Below are 12,461 nucleotides of genomic sequence, written 5' to 3'. Positions count from 1 at the left end.
TTAATCTGCTCCTCTGACTTGTGGGTAGAAACTGGGGCTTAGAAATTAGAATGCCCATGTCCTCCTATTGTTTGGTTCTGAGTTCCCAGGAGAGAAAGCATAGCCCTCCTCAGAGGAGTCAGGTCTCTACATGTGCTGGTTCCTTTCTCACCTCCCACAGAACCTCTATGCAGACAGGGTTGGGAAAGAATGACCTTTTCTTTCTATCCAGCAAGTTCTTCATCATCATTCAAGGTTACATAGAGCCAGAGAGAGGCACGGAATTGAAAAAACCTTGAGTTTAAGGCAAGAGAACATTTCAGAACCAACCAGGATGACTAAATTCTGCAATTAAGATGCTTTTTCTCAGGATTTATGGCCCCACAATGTTATTCTGAGTATCACTGACAGCACCCTGTCTGGTGGGCACCTAGCTTATAGCAGTCTTCATTACTCAAGATTGGGATTTAAGAATTCCTCTAGAAAGCTTAATTCCCTTGTATTATTAAAATCAATGACTTTAACTGAAACTAAAGGGAGAGGAAAAAACAGAAAATGAGAAGGAGACAAGAATGAGTAACAGGGCAAAATCTTTGGATTGGCCCATGTTTTCTGTTTCCAATTAAAAATTTAAATCTGCATCAGGGACGTTATTGCCACAGTGGCCTATCTGTCAGATGTGGTGTCCTTCCTCTGACCCTGTATCAAAAGTCAGAGTGCAGCAGGAGGGAACATTTTGAGGCTCTGTGGGAGGTATCTGTGTGACTCTAGTCACTGAAATCTATCACTCTCACACATGGGACAGATTGTTTCAGGGGATGGGGTCAGGGCTAGGAAAAAAGTTTTTTTCTGACCTTCACTGGACTCTTCCTCCTCTTCGTCATATTCTTCCTCCTCTTCTTCTTCATATTCCTCCTCCTCCTCTTCTTCCTCCTCCCTAGGCCCAAAGCTCTTGGAGGCCTCTAACTCTTCCTCACTCCTCCCTTTCAGAAGAGCATGGATCCTTACAGCCTCTTTCCAAGGAACACCACCCAGGTCAGAGGTGGGCAGCTGGTCCTCCTCCTCGTCCTCCTCCTCTTCTTCCTCCATCTCCGACTCAGAACTGCTGTGAAGAAGTAACCACACAAACCAAGTGAGGGATGGCTGGGGCTGGGGCTCAGTGGTAGAGTGCTGCCTAGCTTGTGTGAGGCACTGGGTTCAATCCTCAGCACCACACAGAAATAAATAAATAAAAGATCATCTACAATTAAAAATAATAATTTTAAAAAAATCCAACCAAGTGAGGGAACGAAAACAAACTGAGAAGGGAAGATTCAGTGCCATAATTGGAGGCCCATGCCTGTAATCCCAGGTACCTGGGAGTCTAACCAGGAGGGTAGCAAGTTGGAGGCAAGCCTGCCTCAAAAAATCAAAAAAGGATAAGGATGTAGCTCACTGGTATAGCACCCTGGGTTTATTCCCAAGTAACTGCTCCAAATCAAAGAGTGCACAAACATAAGAATTTGAATCATGTAAAGCTTGACCTCTGGGTTTTGATTATTTTTCAGTATTTCCTTTACTGATACTGTATTATTATTATTATTATTTAGATCTGGAATGTCCCCCCAAAAGCTCATGTATTAAAAGCATGGTCTGATATAGCAAGGTTCAGAGAGGGGCTTTTAAGAAATTATTGGATCATGGGGGTTCTAACCTTATTAGGTGGATCAATCCATTTGATGAATTAATAATTGAATGGACTACTGGGTGTAAACAGTAGGCAGGGGGTTATAGGTGGAGGAAGTAGATTACTGGAGGTATGGCTTTGGGACTGTTCCTGGTCCCTTCTTCCTCTCTAGACTACTTCCTGGCCGCTATACCCTTCCATCACGATGTTTCTGCCTTGGAGCCAACCATGGACTGAATCCTTTGAAACCATGAGCCAAAATAAAATTTTCCTCTTCTAAATTGTTCTTGTCACATATTTTGGTCTCAGCAACAAAAAGCTGACTAAATATATTGTTTGCTCCACCTCTTCTGTTTTCATTGGTTTGCTTTCTTATTAATGAATATAACCCAGCATATATCATTACATACCTTTCAAAGATAAATAAGGATAAGGAGGCTTCTGTGCTCATCTTAAATCTTTAGTGGGCAGAGGGAAGGCCACCCTGTCCCTTCCTTGTGACTGAGTATAATCAGGGGCTTGTTTAAGGGTGCCCCAGTACTAAGTGGGCTGGAAAGAATGGTGCTGCAGCTTCCTGGGAGAAGGAGACTTAGGACAGCCTTGTCCTCGCCCCAAGCTGTGTCATGAAATGGCTGCACTGTGCATAATGCAGGCAATGAATAAATCCCTTGTGATGATGACAATGAGACCCCACTTATAGTATTAGTGCCACTCTGGCTGGTTTTACGACAGCTCAATGATCGTGGGAGCGTAGTAAGTAAGGCACGGAGTATGAAAGAGAACAAAAAATTCAACCTTTGCCTTTCTTCACAAGTTGCACGCTTAGCCCACTTCCAAGAGGCTTTTTGCTATTTGTTCCTGGATATCTCAAAGAGGCAAACCAGACTCCCTCTCCATGTAATGGACAGAGAAAATCTGAAAGGATCTGCCAATTGCTTCTTTCCATGCCATCTTTTTCACAGGACCTAAGAGCAGTCTCTGGGGCTGGCCAGGCCCCTAATCTCACGCAAGATTCACAATGTAAATACAGCACCTCAAGGCTCATTTTATATTCTCTGGCCGACCCCAACTCCTGAATCTCTCTGGACCTGGGCTGTTGAAATTGGAGGAAAGGAAGGAGGTATCTGTAGTGAGGTGGACCCCCTTGGACTACAGCTTGGAAACTTTTGCAGTGGAAAGGATCCTTAAACCAATGGAAAAAAAAAAAAGTAATACAGACAACTAACATCTACCTCCTTCTGGGGAAAACTGGTGTGTTCTCAGGATACAGCCTCTTAGGAAAGATGTGGGTCAGAAAATCTAGTTATCAAGATTACCTTTCCCTCAAAGCTGGTATCCAATTTTGTCCTGTAACAATATGGTGTCCTGTGTGGCCACTTAAGGTCTGTTTCTCCGCCAGAACTGCCCTACCTCTCAGAGCAGGGACAGGGCTGCTCTGCTTCCTAGAGTACTTATCACAGGGCCTAGCAGAGGCAAGATAGGTGGAATGCTCAGGGATCACAAGCAGAAAGGTCAAGGCAGGTTTCCCCTAATTTCAGAACTGTTAGAGATACTTTGGGAGCTCCCTTGGCAAAGCCTGGCCAAAACAAGCTGACCTTTTCAATTAAAAGAATATCCAGAAAAGATTCTTTCTGAGACAATTTATATTTAATTACACATCTTGAAGCACTTTCCCTAAGTTTCCTTCAGGTAGTTTCCCTTTGAGAAATTGAGGGGTCTGGCTGGAGGAAACAAAACTGATAAACACATGGATTGTAAAAAGACAAGGTCTGCTCAACTTAACTGAGCTAAGCAAGGTTTTGCTGTGTCAGGAAGGAAAGATCCAAGGACAACAGTAATGGTGAAGGACAGTAATGCTGAAGGTCAACTGAGCCCCGAGGATGGCCATGTAGCATGTGGCACTTCCTTGTTAATTTTTTAATTTTGTTTTTTGTTAGTTAAAAAAAAAAAATCATTGTTAATTTTCTTTCTTTTCTTTTTTTTTTTTTTAAAAGGCAACTTCCTTCATATTTGCTCACTTAGCTAAATAGCTACTCTAGGGCACAGCTACTATTACAGGCTAAATGTCCCCTAACTCAAAAATTCAAAAGCTAAAACTTGAGCACTTGACATGATGTTCAAAAAGTTTTGGCTTTTGGAGAGTTTTAGATTTCGGAGTTTTAGATTAGAACTGCACAACTGATAAAGTCTATGCCAATATTCCAAAAGAGAAAAACTTGGAAATCTGAAACGCTTCTGGTCCTCAGTGTTTCAGATGAGGGATACTCATCTTGTATTTTTTCAGTTTTTCTTTTTGGTACTGAGGATTGAACCTAGGAGTGCTCTACCACTGAGCTACATTACCATTCATTTTTATCTTCTATTTTGAGACAGGGTCTTGCTAAGTTGCCCAGGCTGGCCTTGAACTTAAAATCCTTCCTGAGCCTCCCAAGTCACTGGCATGAATAGGCATGCACCATCACATATGGCTATATTTCCCCCATATTTAAAAATGATGAAAGTGCAGCCTAAGGAGGTGGGTGTGAAGAGGAGTCAGGATTTCCAGCATCCTCCACACCACACACCATGTTGTGTCCTTTTGGGTGGTTCTCTAAGAACTCAATAATACTTCCGTACTGGCAGCTCTCAGGGTGGCAAGCCCAGGCAGTGAATCATGATCCAGTTTTCTGGTGGCCTGTATTTTCCTTGAAAAGGCAAGGATGGCAACTAAAGCAGGCTCCATCATGCATGGGGCAGACTCTGCATGGGGACCACCCAAAGCTCCAGGGTGGTTTTCAGAGAGAAACGTACATCACCATTTTTTCTCTTTAAGTTGAGCTTCTCCTAATGAGAGACTCTGCAATATGCTCTCTGGCTCAAACACACTCTTAGTGCACACTCACCCTGACAACTATGTGAACACTCAGTAAGGCATCTGAAGCAAATGTCTAGAGAAGATATATGTTGCCCAGTGATCATCACATGGTGGAAATCTGATGTGTGCTCGACCTAGCATCCTGCTCAGCAGTGGCTCATGTTACTACCTGTGCTGAAAATGGGGAGAGGGAGGGAGGAAGGAAGGGCGAGAGGGAGGGAGAGAGATAAAGGTGCAAAAATTGAGTGAGAGAGAGAGAGAGAGAGAGAGAGAGAGAGAGAGAGAGAGAGAGATATGGGGGAGGGGCAAGAATTCCCATTTATTTATGGTCAACCTTGTAGGAGTGGCTTTTCTTTGTGGTTTTATTTTGATGGAAGGTTGAACCATTTGGAGTGGACTGCTGATATCTTTGAGAAGTCTGTGATGTTGGCTGCTCCATCCCAAAGCCCACCTGTCTGTTCCAGTACTAACTGATTGTTCTTTAGAACCACAGATCTGTAAATACTAAAGTTGCCAGCAGGTGGATATAGCATGAGTCATCTTCCTTGCCCAGGGCAAATTCTCTGAGGCAGGCAATGAGGGAATGATACTAAAATCAAACAGCTGGAACTCCCTCCTCTTTGGTCACCTGGTCGTGCTATACAGAAAAATACATGTGCCATTTCTAGACTCTTCTCCAGAAGATAGGCTCCCATCTTGTCTCCAAGGAAGGGTCAGGAAGCTGATTAGCCCTGGGTTCAGTTTGTGACAAGGTTTAGGACTTGGGTCACTGGTGTGAACTAAACCATAAATCTGATTTTAAGACTCACCTAGGATGCCTGTTAGAAACAGACATTCCTGACTGACACTTGAATAGGAGGACCTTGAAATTATTATTTCTCCAAATGTCCCAGGTATTTATCATATGGCAATTTGCAAATCGCAGAGTAGTATCCCCTGGAAACTATTTAAAAATGAAAATTCTTGGGTTTTTCCTTGACTCAGAATCAGTACTCATTCCAGCAACGTGTGCTTTAGCAAGTCCTCTGGGTGGTTACGACGTATGGAAAGTCACCAGTGCTCTAGGGCAGGGCGAGCATTTAGCTTGTCTGTTTAAGAAAACCAATACAAGAATCCCTGGCCCTGCCCCAACTAAAGAGGACATATGCACTGTGAATGGACCCACAAGGTAAAAAATAGACAGCAATTGCTGACTTTGGATGTAATGGCCAATGGCATTTTGTTCACTGCTTTATCTGATTTAATCTTCATAATAGCCTATGAGACAACATCCTTTGCTGTTAAGGAAACTAAGGCAGAGAAAGGCTAAGTAACTTGCCCACAACCAGTAAGTGGTAGAATTTGGCTTCAAGTCTAGGTCTGTTTGATCCTGATATTTCAGCCATGTTCTGAGCAGATGCCTGAGTTGAGTTCTCTGAACCTGTGAAAAGTGTGTTCCTGGGTTGGAAAGGATAATTCCTTCAAACTAAGTCATTTCTAATCTTCAGGTCTAACATGTCTTCAAGAAGGGCTAAGAGATGAAAGCTCACCTCATTCCATGTTTGGTGTTGTACGATGAAAATAATACATGGCCCATTTCCTGCATCTTTCTGCTTTTCCCTGGGGAAGACAAAATCTATAGCCACTTTCTCTGGGCCTTTCTCTGAGAGAACTTTCTTCATTTTGTGCAGCAGCTGATGCTAATTTATTATTATTTTTATTTTTTTCTTTTTTCTACAAGGCTGTTTTTAAAATTTTTTTCCTTTTTCTTTTTGTAGTGCTGGGGATTAAATCTAGGGCCTTGCAGATGCTCTAGGCAAGTACGCTACTGTTGAACCACTTCCCCAGCCTTTGCCTTTTCTTTTCTTTCTTTTTTTTTTTTTTAATTTGAGTTTAAACTAGATGGGGGCATTTGTTGCACTGTAGAGATGCTGACTGATTTTACATCTGACTCAAGGAAAAGTCATCAACTCTGCTTAAGGGTTCATCAATGTACTTAGATGAAGGGATCTCACTTCCTCACTGCGAAGCAGGCAACATCAAGTAGTATGTGGATCTCCCTTCTGTAAGCACAGGAGGGTGAGATATGTTCCCATGGGTTTGTCTCTGGATGAGAGGCAGAGCTATGTGACAATGATGTGCAATTAGTGATAGCATCAGAACTGTTGGTACCAAGAGACAAGTTGCCCCTGAAATGCATAAAAAGGCTGTCTGTAGAGTCAGCCCAAGTAGTGGTTCTGCATGTCTGTAGCAGGTCTGGATACAGCTGAACACAGCTCTGCCCAATGAACATCTTCCAAGAAATATTCTAAGGCCTTAAAAAAATGCACTGCTTTCCTTAACTCCACACATCCTTTCATCATAGCTAGATAACAAGTACGTAATGTCTGATTCAAATGTTCTCAAAGGTCAACCAGAAGTCTCCACATCTGGGGCTGCAGTTAGGGCTCTGACCCAGAAGTTCCACAGGATAATCTGGCCTATGTTAATTTTGCCTCTTCTTTTTTATCTTCTGTTCTCTCTCAGCACCCATCCTTCTCCGGTGACACCTGGGGAAGATGCGACAGATGCAGGGACTCCTGTGGGGGAAGGAGTATGCACAGCACCCAAAGGGATCAAACAGATTTAAACACAGGGATGGGTTAAGCATAAGACGCTTGCATGCGGTCTCTGGCATGCGAGGTTTCTGCCCCTCTCTTTACCCACAGGAGAGGGTGGCTTCCTTAAGACTTTGCAGTGAACTTGGGACTGAGTCACCTCCTAATCCAACTCTGGTGCTACCGACTTCCATGGAACTGCCTGACTCTAAACAACCATTCAAGGGCAACACAGTATGACTTATCTCTTTTCTGTTACCTTTTCAATGATTAATAAAGTGCTAAGGACATGAAATGTGAAGTAAATCTTACAAATGTGATTCTTATGGGCCCTGCCCTATCTAGTGAGAGACACCCGCATTGTGCAGAGACCTACAAGGTAATATATTAATAATAATAGTAACTACTGATGTTGATTTAGAAATAAGAACCTAGATGGAGCAGGGGAGGATGGATCACAGGGAAGCAGGGAAAATAGGAGGAATCCTGGCAATGAACCCAGAAAACCTAAACTGGAATCTTAGCTCTACTCTTAGTTACCATCAATTTCCTTATCTATAAGGTGACAAAAAATGCTCTTGTCTATATCACAGGATCTCATGAGGATGACCAAATGCACATGATAAGCACCATGCTAAATAACCCACAAGTACTTACATGTGCCAAGTACTGTTTTAAACACTTTATACCTATCTCCCCCTTTAAATCCTTTTACCAATTCTGTGAGGAAGGCACTAATATTAGTTTCACTTTGCAGATGAGGAAACTGAGGCATATAGGGACTACTTGTCTAGGGTTCCACAGCTAGAAAGCCAAGAGTCAAGATTCCAACCCACGGAGTCTATACAGTGCCTATGGTGCCCTCCCCAACAAGGTGGAATATTCCTCTGAAGGATGTGGTGAGATCACTGCCCCGGGGTAGTTGGGCAAGCCACAGGCACAGGCTGACCTGCTGGCAACATCCTCTTCGGTGCCCTTGTCCAGTACACTGCTCAGGTTGTGCTCAGCTTGTGTTTCCTCAGGTACCTCCTCCAGTTCCTCTGCCCGTTTCACAGACCGGTGGTAGTTCTCCAGCTCGATTCTCTCAGGGGTGCCCCTCAGCCTCTTGGCAATGCTGGGCTCCTCCAGGCCATTCACACTGGAACCTGCAAGGTAAGCAAAGAAGCAAAGTCCTGATGACATAATACGGGCACTGAACTCAACATCTAGGTGTCCAAAGCAGCCACCATGCATTTTCATGAGAGGATGGACAGCCCTCATGTGACGTCAGAACGTAGGGTGGACTGAAAGCCAAGGTTCAGAAAGGATGCTGGCAGGAGAGTGGCAGAACTGCCCTAAGTAGGAGAAACAGATTGTATGTCCACATCTACTCTGCATCACCCTGAACCTTTGCCTATATCCAGACAAGAGACAATGTAATTGGTGACAGTGACTGGGTGGGGTGAAGGGGAAGAGGGCTACACCTTGGGGTAGCTGTTCTCACTGCCAGGAGCTAAATGACTCTAAAGCAGTTTTCACAGAGAAGGTGAGTCCTTCCAACAGACCCAGGCAACTACTGGGATGATCTGGGATCTAGTCAAGGTTCATGCACTTTTTGGCTGACTTCAAGGTACCTGGGCAAGCTGTTTTGCAGACCTTCTCATGTTGTGAATTTGTCTGTCTCCCATGGTCAGATTCATGGTAAACAATGTATAGAACAAGAATACCACATTGGTGATGTTGTGCCCCTCTGCCATGGTTATTCAGCTTTACCATATGGATAAAGTGGTACTCATCATCTCTCCAACACAAAGGCACACTTTCCTCTCTGTAAATATCACTCATGTGTGGGGTGATACTCAGAAACTATATGAGTACCCTGCTCTAGCATTCTTCCATCTAGTGGTCTGAAAGTCAGTTGATCTTTTCCTGAGTCAGTTAGTATACTGGGGTCGCAAAAAGGTGATTTTCATAATTCTGTCATTCTAACTCCACTGTCATTCTTTAGTATATGTTTGAGTACCACTTTTGACTCATGGATTTTTTTGAACTAAAATGTTGGGTTTGGCTTCTATGTTTTTTTAGTCTCCCTTAATCTAGAATGTTTCTTGTCACCTCTATTGCCATCATTATTTCTTCTTCTTCTTTTTTTTTTTTTGTGGGGGGGACCAGGGATTGAACCCAGGGGTGCTTAACCACTAAGCCACATCCCCAGTCCTTTATTGTTTTTATTTTGAGACAGGGTTTCACTAGGTTGCTTAGGGGTTTGCTCTGTTGCTGGGGCTAGCTTCGAACTTGCGATCCTTCTGCCTCAACTTCCTGAGCTGCTGGGATTATAGCATGCACTACTGTGCTTGGCTCATTATTCCTTTTTAAAATTTTTTTATACTTGTTGATGGACTATTCATTTATTGATTCATATACATGCGGTGCTGAGAACTGAACCAGTGCCTCACACATGCTAGGCAAGCACTCTACACTAAGCCACAACCCCAGCCCTCATTGTTCCTTTTTGATACTCCTTACTGTCTCAGTTTTGGTCAGAGGAGGCTAACCATTTATTCTGTGGTGTGTTCACTGCAAAGTGATGTTGCACACAAATACGTATGTAGGTACAAATCCAGTTTAGACCTCTGGATTCCATCAGCAACTGGCTGAAGGATCTTAGAAAAATTATATAACTATTCAGAGCTCATATCCAGGCCTACAAATGAAGAGAATGCCCACCTTCCAGGGTTATTATGAATAGTGAATGAACTTATAAACATATATACATGTTTGGGATGTATGTATTTGAGTCTGTGCCACAGACATTTCAGTTACCTTCTTCTGCTATTTAAGTCTAGCATAAGGTAAGCAATACATCTGATGTCTGGTAACATTTTTACCACGTATTTCTACATACGTATGTGGAATCCATCTGTTCTGGATTACAGAGAGTCACATAACAAAGAAAAGATGGGAAGAGGCAGCATAAACTATGGCATATGCAAGTAACAGCATTTGCATTTAGGATTTACTAGACCTTCAAGGAGGGGTAGACATGAGGTGGAGGAGAAGAGGCAGGAATGTAGGGGTGAATGGGTCCTGAATAGCCTTGTCATCTGGCCAGGGCAGGCCCCTAGTTTCTGTGACATTCTGAACACTAAGAGATAATGCTGGGTTACCCAAATAACACCATTTTGAGTGACAGGTGGTTTATCATGTGAAGTTTTGACTAAAGGAAAGGAGTGGGAATATTGGTTTAGTAATTTTTGTGTTATGACAGATTGTACATAAAATGTTCTGGAGGCCTGACACTTGTTTTGTGTACAGTATTTTGAATTCCTTTTACAAATGCATTAGAAAGCACATTTCCATGAATCTAGAGAGGCACAGGATCGTCTCAGTGCATCTTCTAGAATTACTGGGATCTTCCACCAAACAGCTTCTTTCAAGTTTACTAGAAAATCTTCACTGAAAAGCAAAATCTGTTGGCACCTTCTGCATAGGTTCATCATTCCCACATCAGTCTTCTCTTTTCTCATCAAAATCCACAGCCCCTACATAATAAAGATAAGAAAGCTGAGGATTCCTGGACTACACTACCATTTGATTTTCTCCTTCCAATCATATTTCGGACAACTGCTCTGAAATAGAAAGGGAAATAAATGTGAAACAAGCACCCAAGTATAAGCTTTCCCAAAACTCCACAAATATAAAATAAAATTCAGTATTTGTTTTTTTGTTTTTGTTTTTCCTGGATGGAAAAGAAAAACAGAATGAGAACTATCACTTCAGGGAAAACAAACAACTAACACTCATCCAAGAAAGATACTCCAGAAAGAAAGTCTGTTTTTAATGGATGAGACACACAGCCAGAAATTCTACTAAGACCTTGGGATACACAGCAGTTGAAAACACTCTCTTTCTAAAGAGCCATAGGCTATTCCTAAGAGAGTCCTGTAGGCAGCATTTCAGCATAAAGTATCAAGTGCTATGACTAATGCATGCATATGGTATACCATGGGAATACACAGAAGGGCAATTTAGCACTACCCCCCATCCTGGACCCTCAAGGAAGGCGTTTAGAGGATATGCAGTTAACAGATTTAAAAAAAATCTGTGACAAGTAGGCATCATTATTTTGCAAAGTAGGTAACTGAAATTCAGAGACATTAAATAAGCTGCCTAAGTTCCCGTAGCTACTGAGCAAAGGAACCAAGAGTTGAATCTGAGGAGGAAAGCAATAATTTGGAGATGACCTTGCTCTCTCTTGACTATAACACAAAAAGAAAAAGAAGGTACATTTCCATAGTGAGTCTGAGTCTGTGTGCCCCCTTGGGAGGCTTCACTATCATCTGCCTGCTTACCATGTTTTTTGATATGAAGAATGTAGAACTTTGTGAAGTGAACTGGTGCAGAGAATCTGGCATCTGGAACTACAGACATTCTGCCTTCCTCCTGGTATTATTTCTCTGGAGAGGCTATAAGCTCCACAGACAAATGGATCATCAAGCATCAGAACTTGGCAGTACAAACCCAGAGTCTAGGCTCAGAAGGGAAATGCTGATCTAATTCTGAGCTTGGCTACAACAAACAAAAAAGAAACCAGAAGCACTCAGAACTATTCAGATCATTCACACATCAGGCCTCTGGGGAAAGGATGTTCTGGGTCATAGAAACTTTAAGTGATTCACTGTGGAGTTTTTGTAAAAATTAAGGTGGAAGTGGAGCCACTTCTGCTGTGCCTGTCCTACCAGGCACATCCAGCCACATCCATGCAGAGCTCAAGCTTAAACCAGATTTTCAGCAACAAGGGAATGCCTTGGCAGGGAGTCCCCTGAGGGCTGGGTTGTTTTTCCAAAGGGAAGGTGGAACTTAAAGGATACTTGGCAAGTATTCGAAACTTACCAACTGCCAAATATGCTTAATATTCTTAGCCATAACCTCAAAGTGCCATGGGGATATGTAAAAAAAAAAAAAAAAAAATCAATGAGCTCAACATTCATGATTCTCTGTCCTTTGCAAGGGGTTGCCACATTAGCCAGATGGTGAGGACAGACTGAGAGAGCAAAAGACATAATAGTGGGGGAGGACTAAGGGGTGGCATAACACTGTGACAAACACAACATCCCTCCCAGGTCCCCCTCTGCCATCAACTAATGGAAGGGCCTAGGAGAAGAGACTGCAGGAGAGCAGGTTAAAAAAAAAAAAAAAAAAAAATCACTGGTATTTGGGGCACAGTGGTTCACACCCAGCTATTCAAGAGGCTGATGCAAGAGGATCGCTTGAGCCCAGGAGTTTAAGAGCAGCCTGAGCAACCCAGCAAGACCCTGTTTCTAACAAAAAAAAAAAAAACAAAACAAAAAAAAAACAATGACAGAAGCTGGTAGAGAAAGTCAAAGCCTAACCAGCCAAGTCAGAC

At 42.8% G+C, this 12,461-nt stretch overlaps 1 protein-coding gene across 14 annotated transcripts in view; it reads right to left on the bottom strand.

Annotated features, from left to right (window-relative positions):
- Mical3 (microtubule associated monooxygenase, calponin and LIM domain containing 3) overlaps positions 1 to 12,461 on the bottom strand; it is a 194,980-nt gene that overhangs the window by 42,124 nt on the left and 140,395 nt on the right. For 12 of the 14 annotated variants that reach the window (XR_007108323.1, XM_047549504.1, XM_047549510.1 and 9 more), the window contains 2 exons: positions 8,025 to 8,220; positions 834 to 1,084 (listed from right to left, as the gene is read on the bottom strand). Coding sequence is in view for 13 of the 14 variants with exons in the window: in XM_047549504.1 (XP_047405460.1) it covers positions 834 to 1,084; positions 8,025 to 8,220 (447 nt within the window). In the remaining variant the exon portion in view is untranslated. Of the gene's footprint in view, positions 1 to 833; positions 1,085 to 4,162; positions 4,674 to 8,024; positions 8,221 to 12,461 lie in introns of those variants that run through there. The other 2 variants (XM_047549505.1, XM_047549517.1) reach the window with 2 other exon arrangements.

This window comes from Sciurus carolinensis, chromosome 4 (assembly GCF_902686445.1).
Source record: "Sciurus carolinensis chromosome 4, mSciCar1.2, whole genome shotgun sequence".
In the NCBI taxonomy this organism is placed as follows: Eukaryota; Metazoa; Chordata; class Mammalia; order Rodentia; family Sciuridae; genus Sciurus; species Sciurus carolinensis.
Note: the sequence above shows the minus strand (reverse complement) of the source record. Positions and strands in the feature narration are given on the sequence as shown.